The sequence below is a fragment of the Rhincodon typus genome, chromosome 16 (assembly GCF_021869965.1).
Source record: "Rhincodon typus isolate 14 chromosome 16, sRhiTyp1.1, whole genome shotgun sequence".
NCBI classification, from domain to species: domain Eukaryota; kingdom Metazoa; phylum Chordata; class Chondrichthyes; order Orectolobiformes; family Rhincodontidae; genus Rhincodon; species Rhincodon typus.
In genome coordinates, this window is record NC_063347.1 from 56,385,261 (window position 1) to 56,407,192 (window position 21,932).

Here is a 21,932-nt window from a genome sequence, read left to right on the forward strand (position 1 = left end):
TCTAATATTTTTGTGTGCCCTTCAGGTCAGTACGAGCACAGTACAATGAAAAAGAAAAGTTAGGGGCCACAGTGCTGCATCCCAGCAACTTGTGAAGAGTTACTGGATGGCTCTATAATACTGCAACATTTGTTTTAAATGTCACAGATGTGTCTGGTAACAAAATTATGTTTATCATTCCAGCATTCTTCCATGTATGAAAGGTGATCGACATGCAGCAAACAGATCCTTTTTAAATGGTGTGTGTATATTTGGTACCTCTAGGCTCATAGTTGAAGGGGCAAATCTTGGGGAGAAACAGGTTCTGCCACAAGTGCTGTATGTGGACCTTATATGTGCAGTACGTTGTTGTTGTTTTCAGTATTAGCATCAGTTGCAAAAATGCTGTAACCAATGGTCACCATGATGATATGTGCCAGCACAAAGGACATGTTGCCATTGTTTAGAAGGAATGTGTAATTTAGGAACAAGAAGATGTGAGCACCACTTGTGTTATCTCCTTATTTGGTTCTCTGCCCAAAGGCAGGTCCAAACCATTGCGTCACCATCTTCACCATGGATAGGGCAAGGAGGCAGGTTCGAAATCCACCCTAGTTGGAATGATGACCAAATATCATTGTGTTGGAACCAATTTAATCCAGACCAGCTATCCAGTCAACTGAGCCAACAGCACCCCAAAGGAGTCCTTGTTGCAACATTGGGTATCTGGAGATATGAATAGCGATGGCAGGTGCTCCAATTTTTTTTATCATGTGTCTGATCAGGAATCCCTCTCACTGTTAAAATCTAATTGTTGGATGGGTTTGCAGATTGATACTCAAGTTTGGCCACATCATGAGGACACTTTCCTTGTCATCAATGAGGAGCCTCTGGTTCAGAGGCAGGGACACTACCATTGCATCATTTTCATCATGATAGCCTCAAATGCAGATGGCCTAATGACATATTTGGGTACCTTGAAGGTCAATCTACATTGTTACTCAACATTCTTTTAAAGAAAAATAACTTTTGCTTAGGTAATCCAACATTTTTCCAAACAGGTCCAATTAGAGTCTCAAGATATGCTTAGATATTGAATTGTAAAGAGAACATTGTTACTTTTAAATTTCTAAATTACCTGTGAACTGAGTTGCTCAGAGGATAATTTGAAAGTTGAGGTAATTTTCTTTGCAAGGACTTTGGCGTTGCTAAACCCAAAGGAATACAGAGAAATCTCAGCAATCATGGCGTAGTCAGGGACCATCATGGCTACTGGTCTAAACAAAGCCTAAACAACAGGAAACCTATTACCATTCAACAAACACAATACATTTCAAATCACAGAGCAAGAACATAATAAAATAGAATACAACATTAAATCCCTAAACTGGTGATTTTGACTAATTGGGAACCAATTGCTGCTCTTGAAAAGTAAATGTAATTAACATTTTTGCCCCAAAATTTACAAGGACAAAAGAATGAAGTGACGGAATGTGGTAGTGGGATTAACCCCATAAGACGCAGAGTTAGGAGAGGCTTTTATTATAGCAGAAGATTTTCTTCATCAGTTTCTCACCTGACAGTCAGCAAGCTGACTGGTTAGCTGCTGGGTGACAAGCCTGCAGCAAAAACTCAAGCCAGGGACCACTGGGCTAGCAGAGTCTGAAGGGAACTGGAGGCAGTGTTCAATAAGGACAGGCTGTGATAGACAGGAAGGATGTTATAGTTTTGTTGAGGTGCCAAAGGTTTTTTCGTGGCAAAACCAATTAGGAGTACTGTGACTGTTAATAACTGCCAAAGGCAACAGCTTCCACATCCATTTCACTGTAACCTGGCCAAAAACTGTTACATTTAAATCAAATTTCCAAATGCAATATGAAAATCGATAAATAATTATTCCATATCCCCAAAGCAGGCTGCAAGCGCATACAGAATTCACTTTTATAAAAATGACAGGAGTGGACACACAGTGGATTGAGGATGAATTCTCCCAGTTTTAATTTTTAAACCTCTCCTTCTCCGGCTCTTTTTTGAGGGGTTAATATTTGAGACCTTTATCTACAATAATTACATGATGTTTGGCCTGCAGCACTGTCTGAAACTGTGACACACTTTAGGGACTGCAATGTCAAAATTGTCAGAGTGGATCAATGTACATATTCATTTAATATTTTCGGTTGCATTAGAAAATTATAATGTACAGAAGCAAAGTCATTCTATTTTCCCCTATTTACACAGGACAAAAGTCATGTACCATGAAAGTGCTATAAAATATTGAAAAATATTCATTTTTTCAGTACTGATGTCAGCTTTCTCTGGTACCACAGTGTTTCACTCCTACTTCTTTGCAATGGGTAATCCTCCTGCTTTTCCATGGTCACTTCCTCTTGTTTTCAAACTTCCACTGTTAGGTCAGTCTTATTTTCTGCTAACAAGCTAGCTTTCAGCGCCATCACCAAAGCATAGGGTCAAGCTTCCATATCTGTTGATAATACCTAACTTTACCTTGTGGCTTCCAATCTTCAACTCAAATCTTTGCTGAGCTAACAATTTGCCTGTTTAAGTTTGGCAATGCTTAAAACTATGCTGCTATGCCCAAGGGAAACTCTGCACCTTAAAGATAGAACAAAAACAGAAATTGCTGGAAAAACTCAGCAGGTCTGGCAACATCTGTACAGAGAAATCAGAGTTAATGTTTTGGGTCCAATGACACTTCTTCAGAACTGATGGCAAGTAGGAAAAGGTTGGTAGGGTGCGGGGACGGATAAGGAGTGTATGATAGGTGGAAATGGAGCCCAAGGAGAAAGGAGAACAGTTGGACAGACAAAGGAGTGGATAAAGGTCAGCCTAGGAGAATGAACAGCTACTAAGGGGCGGCACAGTGGTTAACACTGTTGCCTCACAGTGCCAGGGACCTGGGTTCAATTCCACCCTCGGGCGACTGTTTGTGTGGAGTTTGCACATTCTCCCCGTGTCTGTGTGGGTTTCCTCCGAGTTTTCAGGTGGATTAGCCATGCTAAATTACCCCGCAGTGTGTAGGGGGATGGGTCTGGGTGGGATGCTTTGAGGGTCAGTATGGACATGTTGGGCCGAAGGGCCTGTTTCCACACTGTAGAGATCCTATTAGTGACTAACAAAAGGTTGAGTATAATAGCAGACCATGTGGCAACAAGGTCTGGTGTGCTGGGGTTGGGTTAAAGAAATGGGAGAAGATGCCTCAAGCCCTGAAATTGTTGAACTCGATATTGAGTCCAGAAGGCTGTAGAATTCCCAAGCGGAAAATGAGGTGCTGTACTTCCAGTTTGCGCTGAACTTCGCTGGAGCATTGCAGAAAGCCTGAGACAGAGGTGTTGGCTGGGGAGCAAGGTGGTGTGTTGAAGTGGTAGGCAACTAGTAGCTCAGGGTCTTTTTTGCAGATAGAACGTAGGAGTTCTGCAGAGCAGTCACTCAGCTCATGCTTCGTTTCCCCAATGTAGAGGAGACCTCATTGTGAGCAACAAATACAGCAGACTAGATTGAGTGAAGTACAGGTAAAGTGCTGCTTCACCTGGAAGGTGTGTTTGGGCCCCTGGATACTGAGGAGGAAGGAAGTAAATGGGCAGGTGTTGCACCTTCTGTGGTAACAGGGGATGGTGCCATGGGGCAATGGGGGTGTTGGGAGTGAAGGAGGAGTATACCAGCATGTTCCAGAGGGAACAGTCCTTGTGGATGGCTGACAAGGGAGAGGAGGGGAACATCTGTCTGGTGATGATATCCCATTGGAGGTGGCAGAAATGGTGGCTAATGATCCTCTAGATGTGGATGCTGGTGGGATGGTAGGTAAGAGCAAGGGGGACCCTATTGCTGTCGTGTGAGGGAAGAGGGAGGATGAGGGCTGAAGTGCAGGAGATGGGTCAGACCTCACTAGGGGCTCTGTCAACTACAGGGCTGGAAAATCCTTGGTTGAGGAAGAAGGTGAAGATTTTGGAGGCTCCCTTGTCGAAGTTGGCATCATCAGAATCTTAAAGATGGATTCCAACTCCTTCTTAGTTGCTTGCTTAGGCTGAGCCCAACAACTTGGCAAACTGTTTTCCTATTTGGTGCTCAACTTCAACCTCAAAATTCTGCCTTATTACCAAAGTCTCCTATTTTGACCAGCAACTTTGCTTGCCTCCATCAGCAACCTCACCCCTCCACTGGAACTCTTTTTGATGACTTATCATCTTCAAGGTCAACTTCACCAATTCATTATGATAGGCTCCTAATTTCTATCCTACTTCTGTAATTTGTTAAAATGCCATCCTGACAATCTGATGCTTACAAAATGCATTAAAACTGTTCATATCAAACTGACTCCAACTCCCCATATCGTCGTTAACTTATCTCAAAAATCTCCTCTCCATTGAGAAGTCTCTTCAAAATATGTCCTCTGTTCCACTATCTCTGTAGCCCTACATTGCTTTCATTTCTTGTACCTTCTGCTTTCCATGGTTCTGGCTTATTGCTGGAATTTTCTGTCAGTGGGGAAGCACCATTGAACTCAAAGAAAACAGCTCACAAAAATCAAGCAATACCTGTGGCTCAGATCACATCTTTCCCAATTTTATTTTGAATATAACATAAGGTCAAACAGATTTCCAGGTATTCAACAGCAATGTAATCAAGCAAACAATCACATTGAAGTATTCTCTCAGATAGCAGCCCAGGAAGTAAGGACTGATGAATTACTTCACTCTGAAGTTTTACATTTTACAGGTAATGAAATGTTATTGCAAAATAGACATGGAATTAAGGTAGAAGTGAAACTATTACAGCATTAAATTGCATTTAAAAATGTAATATTTCTGACAGTGGAGATATCTGACATTCAACAAATGTAAAATTACTTTCACAGGGCCTGTGGGACTCCTTGTCAATAATTATGAATATAGAACACTGTTAAAAGCCCGGTAATACTTCAGTCAACACGATGTAACTTTTTCAATAATTTTTACAGCAGGAATAAGAATGTAAGAGTGGAATTTTGGATCATTTTAATTTTTGTTTGATTGCGATTTAACAGCACTTCAACAACACGTCCTTGGGAGAAGCTTAGATTCACTGACAGCAACTTCTGGGTATATGTGCAAATTCTGGAAATATCTGATAGTTTCAAAGGAATAATGTGCCTTCTACTGTGAATGCAATATTTTAATTTAATGTTTTCTTAATTTTGTTATTCCTGTTTATAATTTCTCCTGACTCTGATTTGTCCACTTTTATTTGAGTTAATATTTTTCTTTTCACATTTCTATAGCTATATACTAGCTTACTCTTGTATTCTCCTTTCTTTGGGCTACAGTTTTAAGTTCTTTTGATGATGTCATAGTTGCATCACAATTTTGGAGGATTTCTTGCCATGTGGCCCAGCAAATTTTCTTGCCCCATCTTACCAAACTCGCGTCATTATTATCCACCCTGCCCCTATGTCTTTCATGTCCATTTTCTGCCTTATCATAACATGCACCAGAACATCACACCACTCAGTGAATATTCTGGAATTCACTTGCATTCCATGCATCCATCTTTAAAAGCTCATTGTGAAACTGGAAAGGCACAGTCAGTCCAGAGTTAACCTGCATGATTGCTGGTATTTGCCCTAGACATGGAAGACAGGGGAAATCGACACCCCACTTGCACGCATGATTGTGGAGGTCTCTGTGAACAGGGTGGTGCACAGGAGGGACTTCCTCTTCCCTCAAAATCAGCAGTGGAGGCCACAAAAACAGACTAAGCCAGGCTGGTCAGAGGTTGCCATCTGGGTTAAAGCAGTCTGAGCCGTCTAGAGAAATGCCCAGCACTGTAAAGAAGGTACATGTCCTTCTCCACTCTGTCAGCATAAGTTCTATCTCTTCTTTCCAATATCTCACACTTAAGCTTTCTCTGCTACTGTACCCACCTTCTATCAAGGCTCATGCTCTATCACTCTCACTCAGGACACTTCCCCATCTACACAAACAGTAATAACTGTGCCATCCACTTTCATCTTCTGTAGTACCTAGTTCTTTCTCATTCCAGGAGGGCAACAGCCCAAATAGGTCGTAAGTTTCAAGATGAGTGGTTTGCTGTCCATCATTTGGCCCTTAGCAGGAGAGGAATCTGACTCTGACTGCCTCAAAGAGGGTCTGAACTGGAATTGGAAGCTGGCTTTGACTTACTATGTTGGAACCTTCTGACTTGTCTGAGGCATGCTGACAATTATGTCAAGCTTCTATGCTAAATGGTAAGCAGTAAAACTGAAGAAGATTCATATCAGACTCAAACATTAATTCTATTTCTCTCTCCACAATGATGCAAGACCTGTACAATTTCTCCAGCACTTTCTATTTTTATTGCAAGAGAAAACAGGCCAATTTGCTTACAATCTGCACTTAGAAAAAATTAAAGGTAATCAGATCGAGTCACATGAAATTACGGTTAACAAATTTCTTGGAGTTCTTTGACGAAGTACTATGTACTGTGGATACAGGAGAATCAGTGGGTGTATTCTATTTGAATTTCCAAAAGATATTTGATAAGCTGCCATATCAAAGCTTATTGAGAATAACAAATGTTCATGGTACAGGGGACAGGTGGAAGTGGCTGCCCCTAACATTAAGGCAGCATTAGGCCAAGTATGATATTGAGGAAATATTGGAATCAATGGGTATCAAAGAAAAATTCTCCACTGGTTGGAGTCATACCAGCAAAAACATGGATGGTTATAGCTGTTGGAGGTCAATCATGTCAGCCCAAAAATAATCATTTCAGCAGCTCCTCAGGATAGTGACCTAGACCCACCATCTTTAGCTGCTTCATCGATGACTTTCCTTCCATCATAAGGTCAAAAATGAGGATTTTGCTAATGATTGCTCAATATTAGCTAAAACAGTCCATGTCTGTATGCAGCATGGTCTGGATTCCATCTAGACTTGGGCTGATAAATGTCAAGTAACACTCATGCCAGACAATAACTATCTCCAACAAGAGAAAATCAAACCATCTTTCCTTTAATATATTTAATGGCACTACCCTCGTTAAATTCCCAGTATCAACATCCTGTAGGGTTACATTGACAAAATCTGAACTGAACTGGCCGTACACCTACTGTGGCTACAAGAATGGGTCCGAGGCTAGGAGTTGTTTTTTTCTTGTTCATTCAAGGGACATGGGCATCACTGGCTGGGCTAGCATTTATTATCCATTTGTTATGACCCACTTAAGCACCGTCATTCCCACAATCATACCAAATGTTAATTTTTTTTAAGATACACATTATTCCAATTTAGCTGACTTTCAGACAAATGTTGATAGAAAGCACCAGGTTTCTGTACTGAACAAGAGCCACAGCGGTGGGGTGAACTCTCAACTGTCCACTGAAATGGCCTAGAAAGCCACTCAGTTGTATCAATTGCTATGACATCTCAACAAAAAATGAAATTGGATGGACTGCCTAGCATCGACCTTAGCACGAGAAATGACAATTGCAAAAATTGTTCTGTCGACCCTGCAAAGTCCTTCTTACTAACAACTGGAGGGGCTGGTGCCAAAATTGGGAGAGCTGTTTCAAAGAGTAGTCAAGAAACAGCCTGACATAGGCATACTCATGTTACCTTACAGACAATGTCCCAGACACCACCTTCACCATCCCTGGATATGTCCTCCCCCAACAGCAGGGCAGGTCCAGCACAGGTAGCAACACTGTGGTGTTCAGTGGGAGAGGGTTGCCCACAGCGTCCTCAACACTGACGCTGGACACCATGAAGTCTCACAGCAACAGCTCAAACATGGACAAGGAAATCAGTTGCTGATAATCACATACTGTCCTCCCTCAGTTGATGACTCAGTGTTCCTCCACGTTGAAACAACACTAGCGGGAAGCACTGAGGGCAGCAAGGGTCCAAAATATATCTTGGTGGGAGATTTCAATGTTCACCACTACAAGTGGATCAGCAGAAGCACTATTGATTGAATACGTTGGATCTTAAAGGATATTACTACTTCGACAGCAGCAGGTCGTGAGGGAACCAACAAGAGGGAAAAATTCACTTTACTTCATCTTCACCAATGTACCTGCCACAAATATATCTGTCCATGATAGGATCATTTAAGAGTACCACCGCGCAGTGTTTGTGAAGACAAAAGGTGGCTTCACATTGATAGTATCTGATATCATGTTGTGTATTACTATCAATTTACTAAATGGGACAGGCTTCAAACTGATCTAACAATTCCAGATTGGGCATCCATGAGATGCTGTGGACCATCAGCAGCAGAATCAGACACAACACAATCTATAACATCATGGCCCGGCATATCCCCACTCTATCATCAACATCAAAGTAAGGGATCAACCCAAGTTCAGTGAAGAGTTCTGAAAGGCATGCCAGGAGCAGCACCATGCATACATAAAAATGAATTGTCAACGGCGAAGCTACAGAATAGGACTACTTACATGCCAAACCGCATAAGCAGCAAGTGACCAACAGAGCTTAGTGATCGCACAACTAATAGATCAGATCTAAGCTTTGCAGTCCTGCCACATCCAGTTATGAAGGGTGGTGGACAATCAAACAACTCACTGGAAGAGTAGGCTCCACAAATATCCCCATCCTTAACAATGGAAAAGCCCAGCACATCAGTGCAAAAGATAAGGCTGGTGTAGTCCCAACATTCATCAGCTAAGAGTGCCAAATGGATGGTCCATCTCAGCCTCCTCCAGATGTCCCCATGATCACAGATGCCTGTTTTCAGTCAATTCGATTCACTCCACATGATATCAAGAAATGGATGGAGGCACAGGATACAGAAAAGGCTATGGCTTCTGATAACATTGCAGCAATAGTACTGAAGACATGCTCTGTAACCCAACCCTTGCCAAGCTGTTCCAGTACGGCTACAACACTGGCATCTACCCAACAATGTGGAAAATAACCCAGGTATATCGTGTAACAAAAATCCATCCAGCCAATTACTGTCCCAACAGACTACTCTCGATCATCAGTAAAGTGATAAAAGTGTCATCAAGAGTGCTATCTTGCAGAATTGCTCAGCAATAACCTGCTGAATGAAGCACAGTTTGAGCTCTGCTAGGACCACTCAGCTCCTGACCTCATTAAAGACTTGGTGCAAACATGGGCAAAAAAAATGAATTCCAGAGATGAGGTGAGTGTGACTTCCATTGCCATCAAGGCTGCATTTTACTGGGTTGGCATCAAAGAGTCCTAGCAGAATTGGAGACAGTGAGAATCAGAAGAGTCTCCGCCAGTCGGAGTCATATCTAGCACAGAAGAAAACGGTTGTGGTCATTGGAGGGTAGTCATTTCAGGTCCAGGACGTCTCCTGCATGAATTCCTCAGAATAGTCTCCTAGGCCCAGCCATCTTCAGCTGCTTCATTAATTAGCTTCCCTCCATCATAAAGTCAGAAGTGGTCATGTTTGCCAATGTTTGCACAATTTTCATTTGTATTCGCCATATGCAACTCCTCAGGTACTGAAGCAGCCCATGTCCAAAAGTAACAGAACCTGGACAATATCCAGGCTAGGCTGATGGAAGTGATATTCATGCCATACAAATGCCAGGAAATGAACATCTCCAGTAAGAGACAATCTAACAACGACCCCTTGATAGCCAATGGTGTTACCATCATTGAATCCCCGCTATTAACATCGTTGGGGTTATCATTGACCAGAAATTCAACTGGACTCTCAGACTGGATATAAGAGCAGTCAGACGCTAGTAATACTGCAGTGATTAGCTCACTTCCTGGCTCCCTAAACCCTTTTACCATCTACAAAGCACAAGTCAGGAGTGTGATAGAATACTCCCTACTTGCCTGGATGAGTGCAGCTCCAACAACTCTAAAGAAGCTTGACACCATCCAAGACAAAGCAGCCCAGGTGACTGACCCCACATCCATAAAGATTCACTTCCTGCAACATGGACGCTCAGCAGCGGTGTGTACTATTTACAAGATGCACTGCAGAAATTGACCAAAGATCCTTAGCACCTTCAAAACCCACAACTACTTTCATTTAGAAGGACAAGGGCAGCACATACATGGGAACCATCACCTGCAAGTTCCCAAGCTGCTCATCATCCTGAACTTGGAATCATATCGTTGTTTCTTCACTGTTGCGGGGTCAAAATCCTGGAATTCCCTCCCTAAGGACTTTGTGGGTCAAGCTATAGCATGTGGACTGCAGCAGTTCAAGAAGACAACTCACCACCACTTTCTCGAGGTCAGCTAGGGCCAAAAATAAATGCTGGCCAAACCAGTGGTGTCCACATACTACAAGTGAAAACAATAAGGAAAGGTTGGTCAAGCTATTCTTATATCTGCTGGAGCTTATAACCGTAGGCGATGACTTGACTGAAGCATATTCTAAGTGATCTTTTCAGTATGGATGTGGGACAATATAGAACCGGAGGTCACTGTTATATGTGCAGACTGACATCCACTCACCCAGGGATGCCATTTGTTGTGGGTAAATCGCAAGCTACTTTAATTCGGCTACTTATTAAGACATCCCACAAAGAACAAACAACAATACAGCGCAGGAACAGGCCCTTCAGCTCTCCAAATCTGCACCAAAACATTTTGCCCTTTCATATTAAAACTATCTTCACTTACAGGATCCGTATCCCTCTATTCCCTTCCTATTCATGTATTCGTCCACATGCCTCTTGAAAGCTGCTATTGCGTCTGCTTCCACCACTTCCTCTGGCAACGCATTCCAGACACTCACCACCCTTTGTGTGAAAAACGTGCCTCGCACATCTCTCTTAAACTTCTTCCCTTGCACCTTGAACCTGTGTCTCCTAGTAACTGACCCCTCCATCCTGGGAAAAAGCCTCATATTCAATCTATCTATGCCATTCACAATCTTATAAGCTTCTATCAGGTCACCCCTCAACCTCCTGCATTCCAGTGAAAACATACCCAGTCAATCCAATCTTTCTTCATAGCTAAATTCCCCGATACCAGGCAACATCCTGATAAAAAGGTGCAGGGCTGGATGAACACAGCAGGCCAAGCAGCATCATAGGAGCAGAAAGGCTGACGATAAACCTTTTCTGTACCCTCTCCAAAGCATCCACATCCTTCTGGTAGTGTGGTGACCAGAACTATACGCAATATTCCAAGTGTGGCCTAACTAAAGTCCTGCAGAGCTACAGTATAACTTGCCTATCCTTACACTTAATGCCCCTTCCAATGAAGGCGAGCATGCCATAGACCTTTTTTACTACCTTATCTACCTGTGTTGCCACCTTCAGTGATCTGTGGACCTGCACATCCAGATCTCTCTACACATCAATACCCCTAACGGTTCTACAGTTCACTGTATAATTTGCACCTGTACTTGACTTTCCAAAATGCATCACCTCATATTTGTCCAGATTAAACTCCATATGCCATTTTTCTGCCCATGTCTCCAACTGATCCATATCCTACTGTACCCTCTGACAACTCTCCTCACTATCTGCAACTCTACCAATTTTTGCATTGTTCGCAAACTTACTAATTAGACCAGCAACGGTTTCCACCAAATCATTTATGTAGATCACAAACAGCAGAGGTCCCAGCACAGATTCCCTGTGGAACACTAGTCCCAGTCCTCCATTCCAAAAAGCATTCTTCCACTGCTACCCTCTGTCTCCTATGACTAAGCCAGTTCTGTATCCGTCTTGCCAGCTCACCTGTGATACCAAGTGACTTCTGCCATGAGAGACTGAAGTCCATGCAGATAATGAAATACTGAAATAATAATTTAAACTTTATTGTATGCAGCAACCAACATAAGACTGCTCAATAAAGCCTCGCAACTCAACTTGGCTGTTGCCCAATTAATGGTAGAATTTAGCTATGATTCCAAACATGTCTGACTATGGAAGTGTCTGGGATTCGATCTATGTACAGTGTTGTTCTTTGAAGTTCTGCTACCAAAGATTTTCTCTCTTTCAATTGTGTGATGTGACATTATTGATGATACTTTGGAGTCCTTTCATCCAAAATATTGATTACACTTTTAGAGTGTTTCAGTCTGCAGTTTGTTTCCTTATCAGAAGCAACTCCACTGTTCCTTGTTACATTTGGCCTCGATTGTCTGTTTAAAGACACATTCTGCTATGTAATTAACTCCATTATTTCTTCAGCAGGGCAGTCATTTATCCTTGCAGCATGAGGCATCCAGTTATCAAGCAAGTGACAGAGCGGTTTTGTTTATGTAACCTTGACTCTTTATTTTCCCAGACATGGCTAATTACTTTCAATTCCTGTGTACATTTGTCCGTGTCCGTTGATAGTTTATTCCAGACAAAGTTATCTGATTCCTTCAGGTGTGATAGTTTATCTTTGTTGATTCTTTCAATCTATGAACAGTTATTAAAGTTCTGAAATTTACACTATCACAGGGTCACCCACTTAAGGTGGAGATGAGAAGAACGTTTTTCTTGCAGATGATAGTAAGTCTTTGGAACTCTCTATATATTTTCTTGATAAGCAAGGAGGTGAAAAGGTTATTTGAGTCAGATGGAATATGGAATAATCAGATTAACCTTGACCTTTTTAAATGACTGAGAAACTTTGAGGGATTACAAGGGGTTCCTACTGCTTCTAATTCATATGCACGTATGTAGACAGGTAAAGGAAACTGTTTCACACTTTTACTATAGATTAGTAACATGAGTGGTATTCTCCACTAAGTCCGTCAAGCCAAAAAGATATTCTACCGCACAAATATACTCATGAATTTAAGTTCCAGTGTGATGCCATGTATACAGGCTGTAATCAACTACTAAATGGGAAAAGTATTAACTATAATCAAGCAGCCTAGGGTTGAAAAACTCAGAATATAAGTGCCCAATATTACATGTGATTTCGCAGTTGGACACACCCACTGAATAATCTCAAATGTGTGAAGAATTACACTAACAGGTAATTTAAGATTATCAGTCATCAGGCAATATGCCTCACTTACTCTTACTAGCAGCTACAAATATTCATATGTAGGGAACTGTCCTCTGCAAACAGATCACATCCAGGCATTGTACCTTTACCAATTAAACAAAAGTCTGGGGAACAACTGTTCCTTGGTACATTTTCCATGGCAAAGCTTTGATCAATTAGAATCCACTTGCCAAAAATTAGCACCCTTTCTTGCATGCATGTAAATTAATGTTCCTTTTGAAATTTGGCCTTTTTGCATCTGTGCTGAAGTGTGGATGAATGCAAGGCAAAGGGCTTCAACAGCGTATCTCTTTTTTTCAGCAATGCTCAATGTTAGTACTTTACATATTCCAATTCTCTTTAGGATATAGTGTTATGTAAATATGCAAAGATACTGTTTATGTTCCATTTCTTTTAGAGATGAAGAGTACGTAATATGGTAAGTGGTACATGTTGATTAGTAGCACAGTGTCAAACGGACACTTATTCATTTAGTATATGAATATGCTATAAATTCCATTTTTAGATGTATAGCAGTAAATAAAAATGTACACAAGCTATAAATATATTTAATTTCTGTTCAAGATTCAGTATTGATCAAACAGATGAGTGTATAAGTGGGAAGGATGGCAGGGTGCGTAGTGTGGTAAGTACAAATGTTGGCAGAATGACAAGGGATTGTGGTGGCAGATGGGTACAATGGCAGGGTAGCAGGTCATTAGGGTGGCAGGAGGGTAGGGTTGGGTTGAATGTTGGTAGGATGCTAGGTGCACAGGTTTACAGATGGGCACAGTAATAGGATGGCAGGTAGGTAGGTTGGCAGTGCAGGACAGTAGAATAGCAGGTAGGTGGGAAGATAGATGAGTAGGGTAGCAGATAAGTGAGGTGGGCAAGTGGAGAGATAAGTTGGGGGTAGTCACATTGCTTTGGAGATGATCAGGTCAGGGTATAGTCAGATCAAGGGTTAGTTGGGTGGTGGAAGCTAGTCAGGTCAGGAAGTATAATCGGGTCGGGAGAAATTATGAGAAAATTCAGGCTCTTAAGGATGTAGTTGGGAGAAATCAAGGGATTAGCTGGGTTGGGGTAGAGCATTGGCAGGTTGAGGGGCTAGGTGAGATCAATGATATTGATTGTTTGGGGTGTCAGGAAAGATGCCAATTGTATAGTTAGCAGGAGTTAAGACTAGGATTTTTCTGTCTAACATTTCTTGGGCAACTATCCATGTAAGCGCATTGGATCTGTTCAAAGCATCCAATTCTTAATCAAAGCTAGAAACGTTTTCAGAGGGTCTCAGGATACAAGGGAATTGCCCATTGGAAGCTCAGCACATCAGGACTTTCACAGTGTCCTGATGTGCATTCTGGTGTGTATGCCTGGTCTCCCACAATCTGGAGACTGGAAGATCTGGGCCACATAGAATTTGTATCACAGAAACATGTCATGTGACCCAACATCTCTGCTAGCTTTCATGCTCCACATGAGCTTCCTCTCACATCAGTGCAACTCACCCTAAAAGCCTATTATATCATTTCTGTTATCTTTCATGTATCACAGGAGGCATGCAAAATATCTAAACTGGAAGATTTTCCAAATAGAACTTTGCCTACCTTAAGGTTGTCAGGTAACTCTGTGCGACCAGCATAGCCAGGGTTCATGGTAATGAAGACAGCACAGGATGGTATCAGTGTGATCTCAACCCCTTCAAACATGAATCGATCAACCTGCAAAAACATTCATGACAATGAGCCCTCTTGCTGGGTTGTCAAGATGTGAACAATCATATGCAGCACCTAAACATTTTATATTGTCAAGGTGCTCATATCTAGGTGAAATTGGAATCATTGTACAGAAAACACAAATTCATATTTTTTTAATTCATTCACTCGACCAGCATTTATTGCCCATCCTTAACTGAGGTTGAGAAGGTGATGGTGAGTTGTATTCCTGAAACGTTGCAGTCCATGAGGGTAGGTATATCCACAGGGCTGTTAAATAGGGAGTTCTTGGATTTTGACATAAACAACTATGAAGGAACAGCAATACGGCAAGTTAGGATGGTTTGGGGCTTTGAAGGGAATTGCTGGTAGTTATGCTCAGTGCTTCTGGTGCTCTCGTCCTGGCTGGTAGAAGTTGAACGTTTGGAATGTGCTGTTGATGAAACATTGGTAAGTTCTGTATAGCATCCTATTAGATGGTACACACTGCAACAACTGTGCATCAATAGTAGAGGCAGTGAATGTTGCAAGTGGTGAACGGAGTGCCAGTTGATCACTCCGTCCTGGATAGTAAGAAGTTTCTTGATTACTGTTCGAGCTCCACTCAACCAGGCACGTGAAGGCTATTCCATCACATTCCTGAATTGTGCCTTGTAGATTGTGAACAAACTTTAGGGAGCCGGGGTTAGTTAATTGCTGCAGGGTTCCAAGGCAAGTGATCTGTTCTTGTAGCTACAGTATTTGTATGACTGATCCAGTTCAATTTTGGATCAATGGTAGCCTCTAGGAGGTGCAGAATTCAGTGGTGGTAATTTTATTATGAATCTCATGGAGAGTTGGTTATATTCTGTCTAACTGAGATGGTCATTGCCTAGCACTTGTGTAGGACCAATGTTACTTGCCATGTATCAACCCAACCACTGGAAGTTGTCCAGGTCTTACTGCATATGGACACAGACTAATTCAGCATCTGAGGAGTTGTGAGTGGTGCCGAATTTTGTGCAATCATCAGCAAACATCCCTACTTCTGACCTTAAGATGGATGGGTGTAAGGTACTATCCTGAGAAGCTGCAGCAGTGATGTGCTGGGACTGAGATGACTGACCTCCAACAACCATAATTATCTTCCTTTGTATGACTCAAACCATCGAAGTGTTGTCCAACTGATTCCCATTAACTTTAGACTTGCTAAGACTCGATGCTAAACTAGATCAAATGTTGCCTTGATGTCACTCTCACCTCACTTCTAGAGTTCATCTCATTTAACTATGTTTTTATCAAGTCACTAGAAAGGCCAAGAGCTGAGTGGTGGAACGGAATCTGAGCATCAGTCAGCAGGACATTAGAGACTAATGCTCGTTAGCATTGTTGACGACCCTGTCCATCACTTTCAATCATTTTCATATCAATTCCAGCTGAATCTGACCACAAAGTTATTTTCCATTATACTAGTCATTTATTTATAAACTCTCATGATCAAAATGTTTGTTTCACTACTTTATCACTACCCCTTCCAATGTTAAGGATTTGTTCATCCACATTTTTGTTAAAATTGGTCCATTTGTAGCTATACATACTGTGATAGTGATTTATGACACAGAAAAGAAGCCTTTTGGCCCATCAAGTCTATGTCAGCTCTCTGTGGAGCAATCAGTCAATCCCACTAGCCCATTCAATTCTCACATTAAATGTCTACGCAATTTCCTTTGGATCTCATTGATTGTTTCTGGTTCTGCCACAGTTGTGGGGAACAAATTCCAGACCATAACTATTCACTGCACACAGAGGTTCTTTCTCATATCCCCCTATATCTGTTGCCAAGAATTTAAATCTGTGTCCCCATTGCCAGTACCATCGGCATTTCTTATCTCTCTTGCAGCTCTATCAAATCTCTCATCAATCTCCTTATCTCCATAGAGAACAATATCTGACTAAAAAGATAAAAAGGCAGGGCAAGAGAATAGAATATAGTTCTCTACAATTCTGCAGGAAACCCACTCAGCCTTAAAATGGACCCTGAAGATCTGGAACTTCCCAATAGTGGAGGCACTTTGCAGAAAATGGGACGTCAGAGGATTAGTGAAAGCCAAAGCAAATCAGGATTCAGCAATAGTTCCTCTCTGCTGGCTTCCGTTAAAATACAAATTAAGTTCCAGGAGAATAATTTAAATCCATTAATGAAGAATTAGATAAATCTAAGAAGTAGTTATTACTCTCAGCCAGATGAATCACAGACCTTCAGTCAGACATCATTTGAAGCTAAGGATAATGAGACATGTGCTTGTATGTATGCAAGCTTGTGAGCTATTTATATTGGCTGCCATTTAAGATTTCTACGCCAAGGATTACTGGGACACAAATCCAATTTAGGCAGAGTGCAATGTTCAACTCCAACGTTATTTGATTATGTTGCTCATTATATTTTTATATTGTGTATATAAAATGTGAATCTTGATGTAATCTGAAAGCCTATTACATTACCCACATTACATTTTAGGAGGTATTCTGAAATTTTCATTGTTAAAGTGTGCCTTCCTTTCCTGTTGATTGTTATCCAACATAGTTGTTTCTAATTGTACCAGTTTAGCCAATTTCTTGCATTGTGTTTAATCTATAGATTTTGTGGAAAAGTTTAAGCTGGTTTTGTAATCCTTAGTTTTTAACTGGTCAGAGATAGGAAACCTTAACTTTTTTCAGTCTGTTTTCATTTACATGATACGAAATTTGTCATTCTCACTCTCAATTTTTGTGTTTTTAAACTTCTTTTAGCTATACTTAATATATTTTAAATAATTAAATATAATCAGATATCTGAAAAACATTTGTGGTAAAATTAGTATCTTCATTGTGATATTATTTCTTTAAATACAAGGTTTCTGCTTATGCTTTCACTAAAGACTTCAACAGAATCAAACCTTCTCACTATAGAAAACATTACAGAAAGCTGTCCTTGCATGAAAACAGGTGTAGGAATATAAATGCAATTATTTTGTGAAGAGTCTGACCTTGTGACTTAATAAAAGTCAGACCGTGAAAATCTAATTAAGAGCTCTTTTCTACAGATTTGAAAAATCATGCTTACATCTGAAGAGCTCAATGAACATTTTATTTTCTTGAAATCTACGTGTTATAATTTCAGCAACTAATGTCGAATAAAACAATTTCCTAATTACCAATCTTGTTCCATGATAAAGATCTTGATTAATATTCAGGTTTTAAAAACCATAGAACCCCTCCAGTGTGGAAACAGCCCTTTGGCCCAACAAGTCCACACTGACTCTCAGAGAGCATCCCACCCAGACCCATCCCCCTAATCTACACACCCCTGAACACTACAAGCAATTTAGCATGGCCAATCCACGTAGCCTGCACATCTTTGGACTGTGGGAGGAAACTGGAGCACCTGGAGGAAACCCATGCAGACACAGGGAGAATATGCAAACTCCACACAGTCACCCAAGGGTGGAATCGAACCCGGGTCCCTGGCACTGTGAGCGGTGCTAACCACTGAGCCACCGTGCTGCCCTTTTGCAGCATCTTTTTTTGACTGTTCCTTTATTGAATTACATTTGGTTGGTTGCATGTCAATTGGAGTTAAATTGTGTAGAAAGTCTTGAAAGCATAAATCTTTATCAAATTCTTCAAATGTGGAGTGATGGCTGATGTATTCATTTGATTCACTTGATAGATTTTTTTTAAATTCAAGTTTATTCATTCTTCATTTTAACTTTCAGATAATATCAAATAATTATTTCATCATTTTGCCACACTTCAACTATTTCTCTTATATCATCACCATCCTATTCTTTCTATGCCATCCCCATCCCTTCCATTCTTTCCCTCCCCCAAGTACTTTATGCCTCCAACATGTCTACTGTCCAATAGGTACCATATATCAACAAAACACACTAACATACCTGCTCCTTTAATTAACTAATCAAGACACACCAGACAAATAACAATTAATTAATAATATTATAAACAGATACAAAACATTATTAAAATAAACCTAGTTTCACTTGTATTTTTCAAGCTGGTTTCTGTGATCTGATTATTTTTTGAGGACATCAAAAAATTTCAATTGTTGAAACAACCAGAAAAATCTCACTAATGTATACAGATACAAGTGGAAAGAGTAATTGATAAAGCGTGTACTTCTCATATGCTGTGTTAACACTATTACAATTGTGCAGCTCTTTGCTGAGGCTTTTTCATGCCTGGATAATTGTAGATACAAAGCTAAAAACAAAATATTTTTGTTAAACGCTTCCATCTCCCTGCAATGAATTCAAGCAAATCCATATCCAACAATCAGCTCTGTAAACTTTATTCACATATTGACAGCTGTGACAAATTTAATTTCAGAAGCTGAGACAATGCATAATATTCTAAACCAATCAACAATATTCCAAAAGTTAAATAACAACACAACATCTGAAAAAAACATCAATTCACCCTATCTCCCAATGTTAACAAATCTTAATCCAGATCAGCATCTTTATCAAAACTAGTCTTCATGCCCTTCCCTTCTTCCTCTCCCACAGGCCCAACCAGTCCCCCTCCACTGACACTCTTATCCACTTAACCGAACTCATCCTTACCCTTAACAATTTCTCCTTCAACTCCTCCCATTTTCTACAGACTAAGGGGGTGGCCATGGGAACCCGCATGGGCCCAAGCTATACCTGCCTCTTCATAGGATACGTGGAACAGTCCCTCTTCCGCAGCTACACTGGTCCTATCCCCCACCTTTTCGTCCGCAACCTTGGTGACTGTATCGACGCTGCCTCATGCTCCCATGAGGAGCTTGAACAGTTCATCAACTTTACTAACACCTTACACCCCAACCTCAAGTTCATCTAGACCATCTCTGATACCTCTCTCTCCTTCCTGGACCTCTCTGTCTCCATCTCTGGTGACCACCTCGAAACTGATATCTATTTCAAGCCCACCGTCTCCCACAGCTACCGAGACTACACCTCCTCTCACCCACCTTCCTGCAAGAATACAATCCCCTACTCCTAATTCCTCCACCCCTACCGTGCCTGCTCCCAAGATGCGGTGTTCCACTCCCAAACATCCCAGATGTCCTCTTATTTCAAGGACCGCAACTTCCCCCCTTCAGTGGTCGAAAATGTTCTCGACCGCACCTCTGCCCTCACATCCCCTCCCTGCAACAAAAACAAAGACAGAATCCCCCTTATCCTCATGTATCACCCCACTAACCTCCGGATTCAACGTATTATTCTTCGCCACTTCTGCCACCTGGAATCAGACCCCACAACCAAGGATATATTTCCCTCCCCACCCCTATCTGCCTTCCATAGGGAACGCTCTCTCCGCGACTCCCTCATCCACTCTACACTCCCCACTAGCCCCACCACCCCCGGCATCCTTCCCTGCAACTGCAGGATGTGCTGCACCTGCCCCTACACCTCCCCCGTCACCCCCATTCAAGGACCCAAAAAAAACCTTCCACATCAGACAGATGTTCACCTGCACATCCGTTAATGTGGTCTACTGCTGCTCCCAACGTGGCCTCCTCTACATCAGTGAGACCAAGCGGAGGTTCAGAGACTGCTTTGTAGAGCACCTGTGCCATGTTTCTGACAAACGACAACAACTTCCAATTGCGAACCTCTTCAACTCCTTCCTCCCACTCCCTGGACGACATGTCCATCCTGGGCATCCTCCAGTGTCACAATGACACCACCCGGAAACTGGAGGAGCAGCACCTCATATTCCATCTTGGGAGCCTACAACCCAATGGTCTCAATGTGGACTTTGCTAGTTTCAAAATCTCCCCACCCCTGGCCTCATCCCATGACCAACTCTCCCTCTCATCCCCACCTCCTTGACCTGACACAACCTGTCCGTCTTCTCTCCCACCTATCCGCTCCTCCCACCTCACTAACCAATCCCCACCACTGCCTACCTGCACTCACCTATCACCATCCCACCTACCTTCCTCAGCCCCACCCCTCCTCTCTTTGTTTATTTCAGAGCTCCCTTCCCCCTTCCCATTTCTAAAGAAGAGTCCTGAAACGAAATGTCAGCTTTCCTGCTCCTCTGATGCTGCCTGGCCTGCTGTGTTCCTCCAGCTTCACACTGTGTTATCTCTGACTCCAGCACTGGCAGTTCTTACTCCTTCATTGAATCATACTTGATACCATATTTTGTTGAAACCTATCCACTATCTTTTGAGATATATTGTTCCTGCCAAACAGGGGTGAAAACATTACCTCTACTCTCCTGGTGGAGGTAATAATTGCCGCATAGAAAGATATAGGTCTATCGCAGATTAAGAATACAGAACAAATGTTGAGATAATTAGCTGCAATGGAGCTTCACAATGATTCAACATATTTGAAGGACTAGTATAGGAACCTTACTGGATAGAGGTGGCTTCATACCAAAAGATTTACTTCATACCTAAAAAGGTGAAGTTTTAATTGATGGGCTAAATAAATTAAAACCTAATTTTAATTCCAAGGACATAAACATTTCCATTTTTTCCATATTTTTGAAAACAGGCAATTTGTCTTGTTCCCATTTTTGAAGTTATTTTTGCAAATTATACCCTGTTTTTCTGAATCCTTTCAGTTTGTTTTTAATATTTTTCAAATACATTTAATGTCTTCATTCTAATATTTGTATAAATATAACATATTTGGAATGGTTTACCAATAAAGTTTGTGAATGAATATTTTGTAACATTTCAATGTTTCAAGATTTTCCTGTAATTTGAGTTTGAAATTAATATGAGTATAGTTTTTTTTGTTCTTCACCAGTGTGTGGGCATTGTTGGCTAGGCCAGCAGTTACTGCTCATCCTTAATTCCCCTTGAGGAGGTAGTGTAAGCCACATTCATGAACGACTACAACTCACAAGGTACAGGTACAGTATCAGTGCTATTAGGCTAGGAGTTCCAGGATTTTGACGTAGCAACAGTGAAGAAATGGTGATACAGTTCTAAGTCATGATGCTGTCTGGTTTTGCTATGTTTGCCAATGATAAATGAATAATATCGGCTAAATAACTTTATTAACTACTGGCTTATGTTTATATGCTGTTGTGCAATATCTCATATCCTCTATCTCTGCCCCAATTGCTCTTGACATTTCCATACACCATCAAAATAAACCAATAAGTCTTAAGAAAGAGAGATAGTAGGAACTGCAGATGCTGGAGAATCCGAGACAACAAGGTGCAGAGCTGGATGAACACAACAGGCCAAGCAGCATCATAGGAGCAGAAAGGCTGACGTTTCCGGCCTAGACCCTTCATCAGA

The 21,932-nt window shown here is 41.4% G+C and overlaps 1 protein-coding gene across 1 annotated transcript in view; it reads right to left on the bottom strand.

Moving 5' to 3' along the window:
• Positions 1–21,932, bottom strand: part of dnah1 (dynein, axonemal, heavy chain 1) — a 395,000-nt gene that overhangs the window by 218,104 nt on the left and 154,964 nt on the right. The window contains exons 32-33 of the mRNA XM_048606524.1: positions 14,534–14,647; positions 1,118–1,267 (exon numbers count right to left, since the gene is read on the bottom strand). Coding sequence (XP_048462481.1) covers positions 1,118–1,267; positions 14,534–14,647 — 264 coding nt within the window. The remainder of the gene's footprint in view (positions 1–1,117; positions 1,268–14,533; positions 14,648–21,932) is intronic.